The 22,358-nt window shown below is 46.1% G+C and overlaps 1 protein-coding gene across 1 annotated transcript; it reads left to right on the top strand.

Annotated features, from left to right (window-relative positions):
- Positions 1-325: 325 nt before the first annotated feature.
- Positions 326-21,528, top strand: LOC133348867 (collagenase 3-like). The gene is made up of 10 exons (XM_061561932.1): positions 326-465; positions 3,668-3,888; positions 5,547-5,695; positions 7,242-7,370; positions 12,528-12,683; positions 13,456-13,582; positions 15,145-15,281; positions 15,799-15,958; positions 17,829-17,932; positions 20,211-21,528. Exons 1-10 carry the CDS (start codon positions 373-375, stop codon positions 20,309-20,311), a joined length of 1,377 nt encoding a protein of 458 aa, XP_061417916.1. The 5' UTR covers positions 326-372; the 3' UTR covers positions 20,312-21,528.
- Positions 21,529-22,358: the final 830 nt, after the last annotated feature.

Genomic DNA, 22,358 nt, shown 5'->3' with positions numbered 1-22,358 from the left:
AAATGTTTTCTTAATTCAAACTTAATTTGAAATTCTTTACAAAGTCTACCTACTTATTTGGATATTCGCAAAATGTCCAGTAAATAAATGTTCATTCATGACGAAGGCTGCACCAAACAGTACACGTGACTCAACAAATCCGTGGTGTCAAAGTTACAAAGGTGACATCGTGTGTCAACATTTCCAGAGGTTCCATCCCTGACGCATTTGAGTAAAAACAAAAATCTGCGTCACTCCCACCCCCCACCCTCCCCTCTGCAGCTCGCTTGTTTTTTTCTTGAAACCGACACATCTCGGTTTATAAAAGGGCGGCCAGATAACAGAACCCCCAGAAGTCACAACCGACGACACCGCGAAAACTCCGGAGGACACATGGCGAACTCGATGGCGTTGTTGGCTCTGCTCGTAGCAGCCGTGGCCGTGTGCAGCTCAGCGCCTGCAGATACCGACGAGGAATTGGCAGAGGTGAGTAGTCAGTGGTGGTTGTAACGCACACGAGGATGCATTTGAATTAAACACCCCCCCCCCCTTTAAATTTGTCTTTAACATGTTACGAATTATGCGCTGTTGTGTGGCGTTCGTAAATGATTTCGATTGAAATCTTTCGTGACTGCAGGGATTCATCTTCTTGGTTCTTTCGGTTATAAACATAATGTAATGTTTTATTTTTATTATTTTACTATTTCCCTTCTACGTGACTTTACCGAAAGAACCAAGAAGAGGGGTTCATAAATGATGATTATCATCATGATTACAATAATGCTTACATCATCATCATTATTACAATGTTACGAATGATGCGGCGCTGTTGTGTGGCATTCCTAAATGTTGACCATCATCATTATTACATAACACCCCGATATACCTCTCCCCATGTTTACGTCGTTTCGCTCATGCGCCGTCACTTTATTATCACGGCGACCCGAGTTGCGTTCGCCTCGAACCCCGCACCAGCAGCATCGTCTGGTCCTTCCTCGTTATACGTCGCCTCTCAACCTTCGCCTCCACCACCTACCACCCTGCGAATCGCTCTTTCAGATTGACGTCCTTTCGATATTCGTCATCGCACCTTTCAGGAACGCATCCCCGACGTACACCCGGGCTACGACTGTGTCTTCAGCGAGGGTCAAACCACCGTTGCTTGAAAGGTCTCCCCATGTGGTCACCACATCTCGCACGGTTCCGCGATTTAGGGATCCACCTGCGCACGAGTGGATTCCGTCGCTCCATCTCCACGGTGGTGACGTCTCCGCGGATTTCTGGGTGTCTGTGAAAAATAAATTTCGGAGCTAAATCGGATTTCTCCGGGTGAAATTAAGATTCTGATTCTGACGCGTTGTGCAACGATGTGAGTAATTAATCAACAATAACGGACTCTTGTTCATGTCTCCAAATTAATTTAAAATAGTATTTAGTCCCCCTGTCGACGAGACCCAGAACTTCGAAATCCGGTCCAGAGTTTGCCTGCTTAAATAGATGCTGCTGGTTAAAATTGGTATGGAAAGTCCGTAGGCCGGCCGATGGGCAAAAACAGATTCAAACTTTGATTTGCATAGGCGAACATGTATTCATTTTTTTGGTGACCTCTGGAAATTATTTTCAGAAAATGAGAAATATTTTGAAAATCATGTGTGTTTGCCAATGGAGATTGAACCGGACGGCTTGTTCCACCATCTAGGGGGGGGGGGGGGAAACCATAAGAAAACATATGTTAAAGGTCATGATATAACAGGGCAATTTCATGCCAATATTTTCCATCAATGTTCACAGCTAATGGTTTTAAGATTTATCACGTGGTGCAGCGTTTGCGTTTTTGTTTTTGGGCCGATTGCTATTTTCTTTATTGCTGCTCTGCATAATTATTCAACTCGTTTTTTTCCCGTCACGTTGATAACCCACGTCACGCTGCTAGCGAACGAAACTCATATCCCTCCCTCGGTCAGATCGAGTTGTTGCCCTGGTCGAACAAAATAACCTTGAAACTGGAACTGTTATCACAACATTATTAATTCTATACGGATATGAATTTTTTTGCTCGTAGCTTTTTTCCCTTTTTGGAAATAAAACTGGGTGTTAAGATATTTAATCACCAAACAGATACCGTTTTACAAGAAATCAAGTCTGCATTGACCACACACAGTACTTGCGGTGAACATGCAAACAAACATGCTATGACACTATACAATGCATTGTGTTTAAAACGGATTGGCCCACACCACAGCCAGCCTCCTTTAAGCAATCGTCTCACCAGTGTCAGACCAGAGAACAACGCACAGACACAATGCACGTATCAGAGCATTGATAGCTCTGGGTGATCAACCACATCATGGGGTCCCGTGATAGATATGAAGATCACTTCAATCTGGACACATCTTGACTCCCCCGTCCCCCTAGTGGGCAATCGGGTTCGGAGCTTTCAATCAACTTCTCCAAAACACAGGTCACGTGATTGTCCGAGGTCGCGCGCTCCTGCAGACCAAAATAATTGTTGAACCAATGTACATACTTGAGAACAAACTGTTGTCATTTGCTATACAAGCTACTCCATCGATCTCCGTTGCCGCTCGACTGACTTGCTACGGTTGCTCGCAGTAACACGTAGCCGGAGACAAATTGCCAGTCGACAATCGCCTTGGTGGCATCACCTTAAATCAGCAGCAGCCGCGGGTCAATCAACTGCAGGATAAAGGCCTCCGCAAAATCTCCACTGCGTCTCACGGTTCCTGCGATGCAACCAGCCCCTTGTGCGTATCACGCCCGTAATGGATGAACGATGGTGACGAAGCATTTTCATTAATGTAATCTGCAATCTTTTTTTTAACACTTCTGAGAATTTGCAACAATATCACAATAAATGTGCCTCCGGGCTCTGGAGACCACCTGGAGAAGATTCCAGGCCACGTGTTGACAACGATGGCGAACAAGTGGAGACTCTTTGACTTTTTTAAGCTATTAACAAACATTTGTTTTCATATTCTTGGTTCTTTCGGTAAAGTCACGTAGAAGGGAAATAATAAAATAATAAAATTGTAAACAATAAAAATTCTCACGACGTTTCGACTGCAACACAAGCAATCGTCATCAGGTGTGAATCCACAGCAAGAAAATGTGACGTTCGGAAAAACCGCCACTTTTTTCAAATTTTCTGTGGATTTCACACTTAATGATGATTGTTTGTGTTGCAGTCGAAACGTCGTGAGAATTATTTTTAATATTTTTATTATTTCCCTTCTACGTGACTTTACCGAAAGAACCAAGCATATGAATCCCTGCAGTCACGAAAGCTTTAAATCAAAATTAGTTTTCACGTTACATTGTATCATCGGCTCTCTTTGCATTAAAAAGATAGTCCCCTGTAAGTGTTAACACGTTTTTGAAGCACCCTGTATTTAGTTTTTTTTACGTTTTTTCGGTAAAGTCACGTAGGTAAAAAATTTTAATTAATAAAAGTAAAATAAAAATAAAATGAAAATCACGACGTTTCGGAGGCACGTCGTGATTAAATTAATTTTAATTTTTTACCTACGTGACTTTACCGAAAAAAACCTAAGAATATGAATCCTTGCAGTCACGAAAGCTTCAAATCTAGAACTGTATTTTGTTGTTGTTGTTTAAGTTTTAACGGCATCGCTCCGTCGCCAACGCGTGCTTCTCTCTTGCCCCGCAGACATACCTCAATCATTTCTACCACTTCAAGTTGAACTCTCGGACCAACATGGCGGACACGCTGAAGGTCATGCAGGAGTTCCTGGGTCTCCAAGTGACGGGGAAACTGGACATGGAGACAATCGAGGTGATGAAGAAGCCGCGCTGCGGAGTCCCCGACGTCGCTGAGTACAACCTCTTCCCCCAGCGCTACAAGTGGCCCAAGAACGACGTCACCTACAGGTCGGGCAATTCACCAAAACAAGAGTCGAGAGTGGCTTCCAGAGCAGAAACGGGGTACCACTATTGTGGGTCAAAAACAAAGTTTTTCACTCTAAATCCTTTATATGCGTGGCGGCTAGAGTCCTCTCGTCCTCTGGCTTGAGATGGCTGCCACCTATGGGTCAGATGATTGTCTGCCAGTATTAAGCAATTGGTAATTAAATATTTAATTTGTTTTCCCTAAACAGTGTAAAATTTTGGAAACATTTTTTCACGAACATTAATTGTCTCGCACAACGAGTCTGTGTGCAAAATGTCAGCTCGATTGTATCACGGGAAGTGGGTTAAAAAACGACTGAAAGGTTTGCACGGTCATAAGCAAGCAAGCACGCAAGCACGCAAGCAGCAAGCGAACTTAATATAAAGGATTTAAAAATGAGCATTGAGCCAATGGTGGGAAATTTACAGTTCTATGGCGGGACAACCACTGTCGTCTCCACTGCAAAGTGGAATGTATTTATCGACCCGGGAGGGATGATGGGCTGCGTCAATTCGCAACCAGGACTTTAAATCGCATCTTTCCCCTCGCCTTCTGATTATAAGCGTTGGTGATACGGTATATAATGCTCATACAAAATATAAATCACAAAAAAACCCCACAAAGACTTAAAAGTGAATTGACATGTATTTATGCAGTTGGGTATGTGCTTTTAGATTATTAATTAAAGAGAAAGTACATCAAACTGTCGTTAATATTAGGCTTTTGATGAGACAGACGTTACTTCTGGCTCAAAGCAGCAATGCACAATTTATAACTATCCTGGATGTTTTGAACAAAGTGTATCTCGAATTGTATTTTTGCCTTTCACGTTCATTGTACGTATGTAGAACTTCTTTCGCGCCGTTCGAAAGAAGTTCGACATGCACGATCACATGATGCTGATGATGGTGCACATCATCAGCAATAGCCACGATCTATCCACCGTTGGATGAAGACCTCCCCAAGCCGGCCACCATCTCTCGTGGTCTTGAGATGGAACGATCCATCGTATCCATCTAGCTCGTGCACACAACCCGATGGAGTGATTCCATCGCTCCATCTCCCACGGCTGACATTCTCCCGGGGGCGCCTTCCGTCATCCTTTAGGCCAGCGGTCGGGAACCTATGGCTCGCGAGCCATATATGGCTCTTCCGGTGACGGCATATGGCTCCCAGACAATTTTGAGTTGAAAAAAAATAAAATCAGTTTGGAACTGATTTTAAAATACTTGTGATATTGCTTAATAATACTGTGTCATTTTAAAGTAAACAGAAATTAGTTTTGAAGATAAATTTCTCGGGTCACGTGTCCCGTGACCAGAAGTCGCATTAAAAGTAAGACATATTTAATTTATTATACGTTAAAAATACTATATGGCTCTCAATGAAATATATTTAGAAATATTTGGCTTTTATGGCTCTCCCAGTCAAAAAGGTTCCCGACCCCTGCTTTAGGCCGTTGCCGACTCTTTCAAACGTATCCACTAATCAGACTTTCAAAGTTGCAACTTCAATCGAACTATCAAAGAAAATAAAAAAATGCAACAGACAGCATTTTACGTCGCAGAAACTCCCGGCACCCTCCCCCCGCCGGCCCACCCTTCATGCGAACGCCTGCACGTTTGTCTTTCCCTGACAGGATAAACAACTACACGCCGGACATGCCGGAGCAAGAGGTGGACAGGGCCATCATCGGGGCCTTGAAAGTGTGGAGCGACGTGACGCCGCTCGTCTTCACCAGGCTCTACCATGGAGAAGCCGACATCATGATCAAGTTCGGTTCTCGGAGTAAGCCGTCGCTCCCCCCTACTTCCCCCTCATGTCGGTTCTGGCCCTAGTGGCTGGCCTGTGTCACTCACCAGGACCCCTGTCCACTTACCAGGGTCCGGGCCTCCCCTAGGTCGACTCAGCCTCAAATGAGCATCTGGATGCGGAGTCTAAACAACGTCACCGTATAAGAGACTATTTCGATTTAAAGCTTTCGTGACTGCAGGGATTCATCTTCTTGGTTCTTTCGGTAAAGTCACGTAGAAGGGAAATAATAAAAATAATGAAAAGATTTTATTATATTATATTATTATATTATTTTATTATGTTTTATTTATTTTATTTTAATATTTCCCTTCTACGTGGCTTTACCGAAAGAACCAAGAAGATGTATAAGAGACTGTTTGCGAGCACCTATGAAGGCCTGCATGGTACACGAGGGGGTGGGTGGCCAGCACCGCGCCCGGCCGCCTTTGTCTCCCCCCAATGACAATGTTTACACAATGCACCGGGCACTCATTTGAGGCCGAGTCGACGTATGAGGAGGCTCAGGACCGGTCCAAATAGGCGTCAATGGTGTTGGTGGCCCAGAGTGGGAATGAAACTCGGGTGGCAGCGCAGAGCGCTCACCACGACGACACCGGCCTGTAAACAACACAACAACAACAACAATAGTCGCCATTCGCCACCAAGTGGTGGTGACGTCACCACGGCACTCGTGCCAGGCTATGTGCCCTTTGAGGCCACGTGGAGCGTCGAAGGCTCGCTGCTGGCAAGAGGTCACGGGACAGACCCAGGTGGCATGGGTGGACTGGCTGAGATGACCGGCCTCACTTGATACAGTAAATCTAGCTGTGACGGTCCCACCTGATGACGGAGACTTGTGTTGCCTCCGAAACGCCGTGATTTATTATTTTATTTTTATTATTACTTTTATTAATTAATTTTTTTACCTACGTGACTTTACCGAAAAAACCTAAGAGTATGAATCCTTGCCGTCACGAAAGCTTCAAATCTAGAATAATGACCGGCAAGATGCACCAGCTGTGCTCTCCCCTCCCACTCTGCTGTGTTCAACTTGCTGCGTTTGAGCCGCCCGCAGGGAGAGAGCCAGACGCGGTCTGGCCACAGGGCAGTAGTCCGGGAAAATGCTCCATGAGCCGGCCCATTTTGAGGGCCGGTGGGCCGGTCTGCGTAGGGAAATTGCAAATGTGATCAAAGTAAATGTTTAAAAAAAAATCTAAATATGGTATTCCCTCTAATGTCTAGGCTTTATTGTTTATTTACGCTCTCGGTTGGCATCAAGTCTCCGTATTCAGCAGCCCCAAAGATTTTTCTTCACGGGCCCATTCCTCTTTTTTGGTCCCCAGCCTCAATGGGCCAATGACTTCGCACGACAATTTGGGCCCCCCCACCTGTCCCCCGTGTGTTGACAAATGCCGCCCGGGTGGGTTGAGGGGGTGGCGATGTTTTTTTTTAGTCCCAGTCCGTCACAGGAGAGAAGAGAGAGAGAGGAGAGAGCTGCGACTAAGCAAAACGCGTTTCCCTTCCACCGTCTCGGCCGCAGCCCACGGTGACCTGTCGCCATTCGATGGCCCTGATGGGATCTTGGCCCACGCGTACGCGCCTCCCACCGCCGGCATCGGAGGCGACGCGCATTTCGACGAGGACGAGTTCTGGACGTCGAGCTCCAAAGGTAATTCTCTCTCTCTCTGTGTCTCTGTCTCTGTCTCTCTCTGTGTCTCTGTGTCTCTCTCTCTCTGTGTCTCTGTGTCTCTGTCTCTCTCTCTCTGTGTCTCTGTCTCGCCAACTGTCAGCGCGAGCGATCGTCAGCAAAGCGAGCACAGGTACCGCGAAATATGTGTTTGGGTTTTTGGTTTTGTTTTGCTCAGCCACGAAGTGCAGCTCAGGGAGCATGCGGGTTTCATGGGGAGGAATACATACAGATTGTGATTGGCTCCCCTGCGAATTGTTGATCGGGTTGTGCAATGCGTACGCATGTGCGTTGTGGAACTTCTTTCGCACCGTACGTAGCCAACCGTGCTCATCGGAGGATGCGCGGAAGGACAACAGACGAAACGCACACAAGGGTTGTCGCCACATATCATCTTGAATTCAGATATTCGTCAAACAATGTCACGTGTACAATTCCCATTCTTGAAACACTCACTGAAATCTTCGCGTCTTTCGTGTCGTTTCTCAATCCGCTTGACCTGGTTGGGGGTCGCGGCAGCAGCGTGTTGAGTAGGGCGGTCCAGACCTCCCTTTCCCTGGCGACAGACTCTAGCTGTAGATTACTATACACTACACTATACACTACACTATACACTACACTATACACTACTATACACTACTATACACTACACTATACACTACTATACACTACTATACACTACACTATACACTACTATACACTACACTATACACTACACGACTATACACCACTGCACACTTCTGTACACTACACAGTACACTACTATACACCACTATACACTACTGTACACTACACTATACACGACACTATACACTACTATACACTACACTATACACTACTATACAATACACTATACACTACTATACACTACTATACAATACACTACTATAAACTACACTATACGCTACTCTACACCACTATGCACTACACTATAGACTACCATACACTACTATATACCAATATACACTACACTATACACTACTATACACTACACTATACGCTAATATACCCTACACTATACACTATTATACACCACACTATACACTACTATACACCACTACACACTACTGTACACTACACTATTATACACTACACTATACACTACACTATACACTACACTACTATACAATACATTATACACTACTATATACTATACTATACGCTACTATACACCACTTTACACTACACTATACATTACTATCCACGACTATCCACCACTATACACTACATTATACACTACTATACAATACACTATATACTACACTATACACTAAACTATACACTACTATATACTACACGATACACTACACTATACACAGACTCTATCTCTTCCTCGGGAACTCCCAGGCCAGCCGAGCAACATCGTCCCAGCAGCAGCAGCGTGTCCTGGGCCTGCCAGCCCGGGGTCCTCGCCGACTCAAATGTCATCATTATTATCAGTCATTGTCAATCCACTGCTGCATTGACAATCAAGGCGAACCCCAGGCCGCCTCTCACTATGCGGCGATGTTGAAAGTAACCTACCGAGCAAGCGGAGAGCTAACTGATTTCATCGCTCCATCTCCCCCCCACCTCCTCCCCATGGATATTCTCTGGGACGCGTTCCACTACTTTGCTGCCACTCTATTACCATTTATTCTAGATTTGAAGCTTTCGTGACTGCAAGGATTCATACTCTTAGTTTTTTTCGGTAAAGTCACGTAGGTAAAATAATAATAAAAATAATAAAATAATAAAAATAATAAAATTAAATAATAATACATTAAAATAATTCAATTAAATTACGACGTTTCGGATACAGTAAATTTAGCTGTGACGGTCCCACCTGAAGACGGAGACTTGTGTTGCCTCCGAAACGTCGTGATTTAATTGATTTATTTTCATGTATTAGTATTTATTTTTTATTTTTTTTTACCTACGTGACTTTACCGAAAAAACCTAAGAGTATCTATAACCATTCTTGAGCATCGGCGGTCGTCGCTTCTATTGCTGTAAATATTTCACGCTGCTGCGGTGACATTGAAGTGACGTGGCTTGTCCCTCGCACGATGTTTTAAAAGTCACGCAACGCACCGAAACTTTAATTCTTTTGGCTAAGGCCCCCCCCGCCCCCCCCATTTGACCAGCACCACCACTTCCCCCTTCTCCCTTCCCTTCTGGTGAACGCTGTACCTCTCTATACTCTTTGGTTCTTTCGGTAAAGTCACGTAGGTATCAAATAAAAAAAAATCACGACGTTTCGATCGCAGTCCACTGCTGGATTCTATTTTTTTCCACCTGAGGACGACCGCTCTGTGTTGCGATCGACACGTCGTGATTTAATTTATTTTCTACTTACGTGACTTAACCGAAAGAACCAAAGAGTATGGATTCCTGCAGTCACGAAAGCTTCAAATCAAGATTGTAGATATCTGACAGCGTCGAACGACGAGGCATTCATCGTGGGTAGGCATCACGATCCCGAAACGCAAACGCGCCACCCTCGCTCGAGAGGGGGCAGCCCTCGCCGTTGGACGCATTCCCTTTGAAGGCGGCGTTTTGGATGTGACGAGCTAACGATTCTAGATTTGAAGCTTTCGTGACTGCAAAGATTCATACTCTTAGGTTTTTTCGGTAAAGTCACGTAGGTAAAAATAAAAATAATATAAAGAATAATATAAATAATAATAGAAATAATAGAAATACTTTTTTATTTCTATTATTTTTATTTTTATTATTTAGAAATAGAAAAGAAATATTTCCATTATTATTTCCATTATTTTTATTATTTATTTTTACCTACGTGACTTTACCGAAAAAAACCTACGAGTACGAGCTAACGAACCCACGAGCCTATTGCACGGCCGCAGCATCAACGCGGCCACCCAATTGATGTGCGCGCAGACCCCAAAGAGGCGCGCGATTGAACGTCCGTCCGAAACGTCCGTGTTCTCCTTTCTGTTTGAAAGCTAAAGCAGAGCGAGCGAGCGCCCGCGCGATGCTTTGTAGTGCAGAGCGCACGGCTCAACTGAACTCGTATCGGCACAGGCTGTGTTTATCTGCGCACCTTCTTTCGCACCGTACGTAGCCAACCGCGCTAACGGAAGGACAATCTACCAAAGACGAAAAGCAGTTCTAAAGAAATACGTTTTCAATCTCGATTTCAAAGCGCGTAGCTCCAGTGGCTTGCTAAAATCGGGAGTGCGTTTCAGAAGCGCATTTGAAAGAGCGCGTTGCAGTGACCGTCTTTGTTCGATGGGCAGCTAAAAGCCGCTGCTGCTGCGACAAAGTTCACGTGATGGTTTATGCTCCTTGACTAAGTCAGCAAAGTATCGTGGTTCATTTGTGGCCCTGGCCTAAAAGCATTGGCACTTTTTCGATACTACTCGTTTTTTTTCTAACACTCGCACGCATCAGCCTCTCGACTTTGACGATTTTGGGTGTGTTTATTGCACCGCCCTTAATGGCCGTGGAAGTATCCGGAAGCGGTCGGTGTTTATTTATAACCAGGTGGGATCCTATTGGAGACCAGAGGAGTCTCCAATTTAAAGACATATTCTCAGAGTAGGAACGCAATGACGGTTTCAAGTGTGTACACAAAGAGCAAGACCCGTAAAAAAGAAAACACAAAAATATCGATTGAATTATTTTCCCAGGCAATTGAAAAAAAAAACGATCACAGTGGCATTAACAGAGAGAAAAGCACAAGCGAGTGTGCGTTAAAATATAAAAAAAATGCACTTTTCTCCAACGTATGCAAATTCTAATTGCCAAAACAACGACTCTAATCATACAAGTAAAAGCAAATGAGATTTTAATGGATGTCAATAGTGCTGTAGACGCAACATTGTAAATTTATTAATTCCACTCGGGGCTGATTTTGAGCCTGGGTCTATCCAGGATTTGACGACTCGGAAGATATCTCTGCACCCGGCACACCACATCCAGTATGGCTCTCGCTACGGACGTGCCTTTTTTACTGGTCACGTGCCACCTACTCCAGTCTACCGGTGACCTAGAAAATATTCACGGGGAAATTAATCCCTCGGTGTACTGAATTCAATTGTACCGTTGCCGCTATGAAGCTGCACACAAATAATTCATGGCGGTGACCCCAATCTCATCATCTTGCTTGGGTATATTTATAGACTGCACAAGTATATTTCTGGCGCATTCCTCCATTACCTCTGAGAATCACCTGCCTCGGAGTCCAATGAAATCAGCCAGCATTGCTTCACGGCATATAACGGAGTCCGCGAAATATTTATAAAACGTGCACAGCTAAAGGTGCTACCACATTCTGATGAGCTCCCCCCCCCCTCTCCTCCCCCCTCAACTTGCATTTAAGGGATTACATCTTGAATCCTTGCCTCACTTGATGCAGCAAATCTGGCTGTGACGGTCCCACCTGATGACGGAGACTTGTGTTGCCTCCGAAACGTCGTGATTTTTATTGTTTTTATTTTTATTAATTTCATTTTTTACCTACGTGACTTTACCGAAAGAACTAAGAGTATGTGCAGCGCTGTGTTTACTTGCTGCTGCCACTTGCTGGCGGAAGAGGGCCCACAAGAGAGCATCTCTAGAGAGCATTTGGCCAACTCTTCCTCGCTGGACAGACGGACCCTCCCCTACTGGACAACTATGAAAAAGAGCTTCATAGCTCATCGGATTTCTCTGGGAAAAAAACACATTCTGATCTTGATTCTGACACTTTGGTCGAGGTGGTAGTAACCACGCTTTAACTGATGACACGTGAACTGCTAATCGACTAACTGTGGCATATCTATCGATCTATCTACAGCGCTGTATCGATCTATCTACAGCGCTGTGTGGACAGAGGCGGTGTGGGCTGTTTGAGAAACCTGCCACGTTGTTTAAGCTACTGTAGCAGGAGATCAAACTGGCGACGTCTGGATTGCAAGCCCAGAGTGCCGACCATTTACCCCACGGCAGCACCTCCACGTCCGCTGTAAACCTCGAGCAAGTAGATTTGATCCTTTAAGCGCCGTAGTGTGGTTGGCAAGGGCGCTGATTGTAGTCCCCTCGTTCAATGTCACCAATCATTCGTAGTCCCGGCGCCTGCCCACTGTGCAGTTGCACCGCCTGCACACTCGAATGACCACATTGACCGTCCGCTGTCCGCTGCCCCCGTCGCAGGCTACAACCTCTTCATCGTCGCCGCTCACGAGTTTGGCCACGCGCTGGGGCTGGAGCACTCGGAGGACCCTGGCGCGCTCATGTTCCCCACCTACGCCTACGTGGACAAGTTCTGTCTCCCCAAGGACGACATCGACGGAATCCAGGCCCTTTACGGTACGGCAAAACGTCCACACCAAAGTCTTAAACGTGGAAAAATTTACGGCCGTGAAATATCCTCCACGCAGGCGGTTTTACAAACCTGGTGGTCCCCGGAACAGAAGGCAAATAATACAAACAGTAACAATACCCTCACCGAGGAAACTTACGATTTTAAGTAACTGCTAGCAGCGTGTGGTGGTCCGAGAAATGTTTGGAGGTTCAAAGGCGAAAAGGTTGGGAACCGCTGCTCTGGGACTTTTCCAGTTGTCTGCTCTGGTGGACACACGCAACACGATACAATTTGCATTTATATAGCGTCTCAATGCAACCACGTGGTCAGGTGCTTCGCAGGAGGCGTTGGCGCATTAAGGGAGTTGGGTTTAAATAGGGCAGATAGCCGCATTTATTTATGGATGACGCCGTAAATGACCGAGTTGGTCATTTCGGAAACGTGTTGTGGGCCATTCACGTTGCGACGGCGGCGACGCAATTACCGCGGTACGATGCATCGAGCGAAATATCGTCGTTGTCCCAAACCATGTCGGTTTGTGTGACCTCTGCGGTGAGCGTTTTCGTGGCAACGTTTCGCAGGCTCTCGGCACGCCTTTGTTGAGAGAGACCCGCAGCTGATACGGCAAAATGAAATACAATTGCGACGTTAAAACGGGGAAATGATATCGCGATAATCGTCTCGGCTTCATATCATATCTAAGGTCCTGGTTTTCCCAGAGGCCATCCTCGATTTGAAGCGGCGGCTGCTGTTACTGTAATCATCATTTCCACGCAGGCCCGAACCCCAATGGGAACGCCATGGACTGCAAGCCCCCAGAGGGAGCCCCGAAGCGCTGCAACTCGGAGACCACGTTCGACAGCGTCACGGAGTTCCGCACTGAGCTCATCATGTTCAGCGGCAGGCAAGAGACGCGGTGACCATCAACGAGATTGCCGGGGAGCCGATCATCCTGACGTCACCGGCATGCCACGTGGCGCCACGCGCCGGTGCCGTCAGGATGATCGACGCAGTGCAGCACATCGAGGATGAGAGGAAGACGCTCCTTCTTCTTTGTTGCGTGTGTTTAGTTTGTTGTCCTTACCACCCGCCCCCCCGCCCGTCGCACCTCCGATTAGCACGGTTGGCTACGTACGGTGCGAAGCAGGTTCAACAACGCACATACACTTAGTTTTTTTTTTCGGTAAAGTCACGTAGGAAAATTTTTTTAATTAATAAAAGTAAAATAAAACAAATTAAAAAATTCACGACGTTTCGGAAGCAACACAAGCCTCCGTCTTCAGGTGGAAGGGCCAGGAACGGCACACTTTTTTTTTTATTAATAAAGTGTGCCGTTCCTGGCCCTTTCCCCCTCAACCATTATATATACGGGGTGGTATTTCTTGTGATCTCTCATTTACTTGATACAGCTGTCGTGGCTGTGACGGTTCCACCTGAAGACGGAGGCTTGTGTTGCTTCCGAAACGTCGTGAATTTTTAAATTTGTTTTATTTTACTTTTATTAATTTAAAATTTTTTATCTACGTGACTTTACCGAAACAAAACCTAAGAGTATGAATCCTTGCAGTCACGAAAGCTTCAAATCTAGAATTAACGCACATACAACCCGATCATCAATTTGCCGAGGAGCCAATCAGAATCGTTCAGAATTTGTATTTTATTTATCCTGGAGGAATCCGATGGTGGAAGGGCCTCCACTGGAGGGAGGTCTAGAAAGCCCCTTCAAAGAGTGGTATTTGGCCTACTCTTCGACGCCGGCCAGACGTCCTGGTAGAAGAGATGGGAGTACCCACACTTTTTACTGCCACCACGCGCAACCTGCCGATTGGCTGTGATCGATGCATTCATAGTCGCCGGGTGAACAGACAGGAGGCAGAGTTGGGGGCCGTCCATATATGACGTCACGCACATAGGGGAGGGGGGGGGGTCAGACATTTGTGACGATGTGTGACGAGGGGGGGGGGGGGTGTTTGAGAAACGTGACGTCACATCAAAATGCGCAACTTTGAATAAATATAGACAACACGTTCTACTTAATTAAATAGACTTTTTAATAAATGTTGTCTCCTACAACATCAGAGTGCAGCGCCACATTAAATACGCACTACAATGACAATAGTTTAAAGCGATTTGAAGCATGTTTTATTTTTTGGGGGGTGGGGGGGGCAAAGCTTTGTGACGTCATATTTGAGGGGGGGTCTGACTTTTTGTGACACCGTGTGACGAGGGAGAGGGGTCAAAAATCGTCTAAAATCGCGTGACGTCATTTATGGACGGCCCCTTGGGGGATTTAAGAAACTTTGCACCGTCTTCTGAACTACCGCGCCGGGAGCTCGAATCGAACCGGCCCGACCTTTGCATCGCAACGACTTGTGCGGAGTAACGTTTGTTTTTACGTGGAGTTTCAAAACTCATCGCCAACAAAACATTTCCCTCTATTTTTCGTTTGTTGAAATACACTCGCAGATACCTGTGGCGCGTCAACAGCCAAAACACGCGGAACCTGGAAGCGGAAATGATCAGCACCTACTGGCCCTTCCTGCCGGACAGGGTCGACGCGGCCTACGAAGACTACGAGCGCGATGTCATCTTGGTTTTCAAAGGTAAAACGCCGGTCACCGCAATTCGCCGGCAGCAAGTGATCATCCGTGAGCATTCGAAGTTCCTTTTCGTTGTTGTGAAGTTTAGATTTGAGAGACCGCCGCCGCCGCCGCCACCGCAGCGCGACGCAACGATTAGCGTCGGAATGGATTCTGAAATTCTGCAGGTCGCCGCGTCGATTTGATCTCCCGGCGTGGCAGTTAAAACTACGCAAACGTTTCTTAAACCCCCCGCCCCCGCCACCTTTGTCGAGCCTGCAGCATAGATGGGCTACACCGCAGTGAGTCCATTGGCAGGTCGCGTGCGGTGGCGGTGCAGTGTGGGTACACCTTGTGGTGCCTCTTCGGGCGTTCAACAGTGGGTCAGCATCCTCTCTGAAGGAGCTCCCTTCCAGAGCGTCCGTCTCACGAATGGAGGGCCCCCATTCCGACAGCGATTGCGTTGGCTGCGTCCGCGTTGCCCGTCGTTGCTTGCGGGCGATAATTCACGGTGTGTTTACGCTTTACGACCCGGACGCAGGGAATCAATACTGGGCGATCAATGGATTCGACATGATGCCGGGGTATCCCAAAAAGCTGACCCAGCTCGGCTTCCCGTCGGACGTCAATCTGATCGATGCGGCCCTGCACATCAAGGATGAGAGGAAGACCTTCTTCTTCGTGAAAGGCAGATACTGGAGGTGGGTTTCCACCCTTACGGACCAATCGCGAAGGGCCGTGCCCGATCTCCTCAACGTCTCAGGAGGTCAAGCGGGGGTCAGTGCTTCGATGGGGAGACTGCCGGGAGGTTGCCGGTGTGCTGTTGGCTTGGCCTGTGAGGTGGCTGGCAGATGGCAATACAGGGCAGTCCCCGACTTACATTTCTTCTCAGTCATGAGTTTAACAATGCTTCCCTTTTTTGTTGAACGGTAACACATTTCGCTGACCGGATGAATATAAAAGTGTTCCGGCTTACGAACCATCCCATGAACGCATTCCGTTGGCAAGTCGGGGACTGCCCGTGCAGCTAATTGGTTCTTGGTTTTGGTCTGTAATGGGGTCTTCAAGCATCATCTCCTCGTATGCGTGATAGGTTGTGTCTGGGTAATCCGGCTTCTCCCCACACAAAGACATCTGGGAAAAAATAGCTTAATAGCTCATCGGATTCGTCCAGTCAAAACAAACATTCTGATTATGATTATGACGACAAACACCCACGAACTCATGGAATTGGCCCCAACAACCCAACGTTTGCAGGACTGTCCTGAAAAGTCTTGGGGCTTTGTGTTTTTTTCTTTTCTTTCTGGATAAAGAAATGGCATCATTACTATTATGATGATGATTGATATATAGTTTTAATTATGGGATACAGGTTGGGTACACCAGATGGCAATGTAATTATCACCACTTTTGTAAGCGCTTCCAATTAGCACCGTTTGCTGCCTCGTTAAACATAGCAGCATCATAATAATTAGTTTTTGATAGAGTGCCTATTTGACTGGGGCGTCTCGATAGAGCATTTTGCACGCGATAAGCGACTTGCATCACATCTCAAAACATTTCAAAGGGTACCCCCATCGGCAGCTGTCACCTGCGGCTACGAGGTGACTCAACACCTGGCCCCCAAAGGGGAAAATGTCGACAAGTGGGGGCGGGAGGGGCGATGATTGCTTTGTGCAGTCCCAATTGAGTAATAGTTCGTAGCTATTTTCTATTTATTTGGCGAATATGGCTCATGACGACAGGCAGACGATGGCCTACTCGTTTGGAATCACACCAGGGGATCTTTAACGTACATAAGTGCAGCAGATGGCGCAGAGTATTAACCAGGGTGGCTGTTGGGTTCGAACCGCGAACTTTTGCAATGAATGAAGAGTGCACTACCGCTGGGCCATGTCACTTACACACATACAAAGACAAAAATCACATACAAAGACAACATCTGTTGGGGCAAGTGTTGAACACACACATACACACGCACACACGCGCTCATACGCGACACACGCACATGCACACATATGCACAAAGACACAGATCTCCTGTATGCTGGAAACATCCACCACCACGCCCAGGCCATCTTCGTCTCCTCGAGTGGCGATGTTTACACATCGCACCAGGTATTCATTTTAGGCTGAGTCGACCTAGCAGAGGCCCAGGATCAGTTCATTTCACCGTCGCTAACCACTGCGCCACCACTCCCCATATACTGCACACACACACACAGACGCACACAAATGTACGTGGATCCTCACCGACGTAGACACGCACAGTCGCTGTGCCTCAAAGTAACGTTGTCCTGCTTTGAAAGAAAAGGACATTAACCAAGTGAATGCAGCGAACATTGGCGGCAATTACAAATCTACACTTGCACATCGACGAGTCCACCGGTCCGCGAGCAGATACCAAAAGACCTGCAGGGCTCCTCCTGGAGAGGAATGAAGTCCACGTTGGCAAGCGGGGACCGGGCCGCAGACTTCTGGGAAATTTACGAAACGTCACAATGAAACTCGCTTTTATTTCGCGCGCGCGCGCACGCGTACGTGTATACATATCGATATATTTGTTTTACAGCTACGATGAAAGCACGAGGAGGATGGACTTGGGATACCCGCGGAATGTGCGTTCAGACTGGCCGGGGATTCCTAGACGTCCCAGTGCTGCGTTCACCCACACCAGTAAGTGGGGGTTACCCTCCCCCCCCCCTCTGGCCACTACGACTGCTGCAAAAGCCAGAGCTAAAAGAAATACATTTCACGTTTACGTGCAACCTGGTGGGGGACGGTTTTAGTAATTGATTCCTTTTTTTTTCTTCTTCTTCTTAATCTGTGTCTGTCGTGGATGTTGCATTGATAACACTGGTCAACACACTTATTCTGGCATAAGGTATTCCAACGGTTTTAATGTAATTTTGGGGTGCTGATTCCAAATCTGGCATCACATCAGGTTTTTGAGATATCAAATATTGCATTTTCAATAAAAACTGCAGAAGAAAAATATTAAATAAATGTGGATATCTACATAAAATGATATTGTAAACACACTATCCTAACAATACAGCACTATATTTTAACACTAAAGCAGTCACTGACTCGCAACAACTTGCAATCATAAGTGACGGAGTTAATTTTAGGTAAAATCAATGAAAATGGTGTATGCCGATAGCATAAAAATGAGATGTGATAGAGCAAATCTGAGATCAGATTTGGAATCAGCACCCTGAAATTAGTCTAAAACAGCTGCAAAAGTCCAGGCCAGAAAAAAATGTGTTTTTGTTGTTGACCAGTGTTATAAATGTGAGATGGTGGCGAGATGTTCAACCTCCCTCGTCTGGTATGCAGGCGGGTATGTGGGTTCGATCCCGGACCCTAACGATGCCTGCTGTATATTTGGAGCCTGCGTGATGTCTCTCTCTCTCTGTCTCCCCATGGCGGTCACGTGCATTGTTATTCATAATCAACGTTTTTGGGTTTAGATCGCGTTTATTTATAAATGTGTCGTAACCCTCCACCACCCGACACGGCCAATCAGTAAAAATGTGTCACGTTGACAAAGACAAATAGTTCACTGCTTTAGCCCACCGGTGTGTTGAAGCCACAACATTTACAATTTGAGTACGACGTTTCGCTGGTAATTGTCGTACTCAAATTGTAAATATTGTGGCTTCAACACACCGGTGGGCTAAAGCAGTGAACTATTTGTCTTTGTCAACGTGACACATTTTTACTGATTGGCCGTGTCGGGTGGTGGAGGGTTACGACACATTTATAAATAAACGCGATCTAAACCCAAAAACGTTGATTATGAATAACATTGGTTGCGAAAGCCTGCTACGTGTTAAACTGACGTTCATTGTTCTCCGGGTTCCTCCAGTTCCCCTCTTCCCCCGCCTCCTCATCCACATTCACGGTCAACACGCGTTTTACATGATTTGGTCGCCACTGTAAATGTCTAAATAACACGATGACAGCGCCGATTCGATAAGCTATCACGAGTGGCCTTCCAGGTCACTTCTGAAGAAGGACCTCGTAGCTCGGTGGGGGCTTGAACTTGGTAAATAAAAAACATTCAAACAATAAGCACTCCCTGTGCACGCGGCTGTCTCAACAACATGAAGCCCTTACTGAGTGCTCCGTGGCACTGACATGTACTCTGTGCATCGTGTTGTCCTCGTGCCCGTAGCGCCGTGAGCTCGCACATTTTTTGCAACGTAAGAAAGAACCCCGATAGAAGGCACAGGCCGCAACAAGGGGCAAGGGGGGGGGGGGTACAGAAACTCAGTGGAACCTCAGTCCCGAACTCGGTACTGCTGAGTCGAGAGGTAAGGCGAGAGCCTAGATGCGCCAAGTGAAACTTACCATCAGCAAAAGTCCCACGGGGCAGTGATTACATAGCAGGGACGTGCGGTCAGGGGAGGCAGGGGAGGCAGAGCCTCACCCGTCATACTCCAATGAAAATAGCTGATACGAAAAGTAAAAAAAAGAATAATGAAATGAAATAAATATTAAAATTATTCCACTGATTTGTATTATAAATGACATTTTTGTACGATTCCAATAATTTTTATAGTCAAAATCGCCAATTTTTGCGGAGCTCCGCTGCAAATACAGGAAGAGACGAGAGGTGAGGCAGCGACGAGCTCAGCCTCCCCTCTGATTGCGCAACCCCTCAGCGCGGGCAATAAGCGCGTGCCTGTTACTATCTCAGTATGTCACCAATGTAATGTTTTGTCGCGTACATACAGATTTATATTTGTTACCGGGTAAGTCCCACTGAGCTGTATAGCTCTTTTTCATAAGCGAGCTGGCCACAAAAACACCCACGCGTTACTTGATACCACGTGGTCAACGGCGAGTGTACACGACAGGGCCCTATGGTCAGTGTTGATGCGTCCTGAACCTACAGGTGTTGTCGCTGGTGTTGTGCTGATGACGCCGCCGTGTGTTTCGTTCGCAGGATACGTTTACTTCATCGACGGGCGACGCCAGATAAAGTTCGACTACGAGCGTAAGCGGACGATAGCGGTCAACTGGTCCAACGTCTGGCTGGGCTGTTAGACGACGGTCAACTCGACAGCACCGCCACCATCATCACCACCACCACCACCACCAACACCCAGCAACCAGGGCCTGGAGTAACCCAGGGGGCTTGAATGGCTGCAGCCCAAGACCTCAGATTTGAACCCCCTCCACCACCGCACCTTACCCCGCCAATATATATCGTATTTTTTGGATTATAAGATATACAAACTTACGTCCCACAGTAATTTAAATCAAACCGTTGTGAGCGCGTCTTACGATCCGGAGAATTCATTGGTCTTGGGAAGAAGACGTGTTTGTTTGATGGACAGTCGTCCGGAAGGAATCTTCCGGAAGGCGGTTCTCCAGAGGGATAAATGACCGCCCAGAGGACGGGAGGCACCGCCAGCCGTTGAGAACAAGTCTTCCGGGAGACTTCTTTACCACATTCTTAAGCAGCGTAATAACAATAATATTTTGTAAAGACGGCTCTCCACACGACTGTATCATCCCAATTGTAAACACGCCTTTATTTTGTGGCGTGTTTTACTTTGTGCGGGCTATCTTGTAATCTGGAGAACACGGTATACATCATGTAGGATACAACATATGAGATGGATAAGTAGCGTGTGATTATGTGTAGGGAACAACGGGGCTGTTTTACTGAGATATATTCAGCCGGAGCAGACTGCCTGGTCACATCGTGGGTTGAGGGACCCCCCAAAACTAAAGCACCACCGCCAACCCCCAAAAAACTCTAACAACAGACCCTCAGCCCCCCCAGATACAATCGTAATCCAGCCCTGCCTTCAACAAATGTGATTGTGTGCTAAATTGTGCACTTGATTTATGGGTTTTGGTGGAAAGATGATTTCACCGCCCCCCCCCCCCCAAAAAAAATGTCAATGTTGAACATTTGCAAAATCTGGCTGTTTTCAACAGAACATATTTTGTGCTTTTGGCCAATTTTTGGAAGCAATCACCACTCTGCTGCCAATACATGGATCAGGCCCCATGTGCTCACTGCTTGACGCATGCAGCTTAATTTAGATATATATTTTTAAGGTGCACATATATTTTGTAAACCGTGCAGAATATATAATTTTTTTTACCAAAAAAAGAAAAAAACATCCCAAACAACCCACTGCCACCGATTTATTGTCATTAACTATAATTTAATTAAGCCGATTCGTAATACAGTTCTTTTTAACAATGTTTTCTATGGATGATTTGTTTATACTTTGATTATCTTAAATAAAAAGCATGGCTTTGCTACATTGTCTGACTGTTTAATTGCATGACATGTATTATACAATTCCGTAAGATGACCAAATAAAAGTAAATGACAGGCCTTTGTCAATCTCGTGCTGGAAGAAGACCTCCCCACGCCACGTTGGGGCATTGTGGTTGTCTGACCATACTTCACCACGCCGGTCAGTGCAAGGTGGTGAAGGAGGAGGATCTCAGGATTTGTTTCGGATATCACTCACCACTGATGTTAGCCCGAGCCAGGAATCGAACTCGGGTTGCCAAGCTCACGGTCGGATGAATATGGTGCGAAAGATGTTCAAAATATAGTTCAAAATACACACACACACATTACCTCTGTGCCACCGCTCTCCCGCTGGGTGGAAGTGTTTATATTTTCGACAATAACTCTTAGTGTTTGAAATAGTATATAAAAAAAAAATCACATTTTTTAAAAGGGGGAGCGAGCGCATTTCATGTGAATTCACGCCCCAAATGTGATGTATGACGATAGTGTTTTTACTGCATGAGCAGAACCCCGTTCTGTATCTGTATATTAAAATAAATTAATCATATATTTTTAGTCCATCAGCCTTTTTGCCTTTCTCGACCAATGTTATCAAGCGGCATTTGTTGAAGCAAGCCAGCAAGCAAACTCTGTGGACCTGATTTAGACATTTTGTGTCCCATCACCATCGCCAGGATTGTTAAACAAACGCTGCTTGATTGCAAGATGTTATTGGTAAGAGCGCACCGGTCTAAACTATGGGGTCCCGTTCAACGCGAAAAAATATTAAAACCGTACATGAAAGGAGAAGCAACAATAACGCAAAAGAAA

Source organism: Lethenteron reissneri, chromosome 28, assembly GCF_015708825.2.
Source record: "Lethenteron reissneri isolate LAM-NWPU_2019-01 chromosome 28, ASM1570882v1, whole genome shotgun sequence".
In the NCBI taxonomy this organism is placed as follows: Eukaryota; Metazoa; Chordata; class Hyperoartia; order Petromyzontiformes; family Petromyzontidae; genus Lethenteron; species Lethenteron reissneri.
This window is presented reverse-complemented; position numbering and strand designations above follow the sequence as displayed.

Bases quoted from the DNA above. Each gene is read 5' to 3' on its own strand.
- LOC133348867 (XM_061561932.1), top strand. From the start codon at position 373: ATGGCGAACTCGATGGCGTTGTTGGCTCTGCTCGTAGCAGCCGTGGCC. The intron at 3,889-5,546 runs GTCGGGCAATTC...TTTCCCTGACAG, and splicing joins AAGAACGACGTCACCTACAG to GATAAACAACTACACGCCGG. The intron at 5,696-7,241 runs GTAAGCCGTCGC...TCTCGGCCGCAG, and splicing joins GATCAAGTTCGGTTCTCGGA to CCCACGGTGACCTGTCGCCA.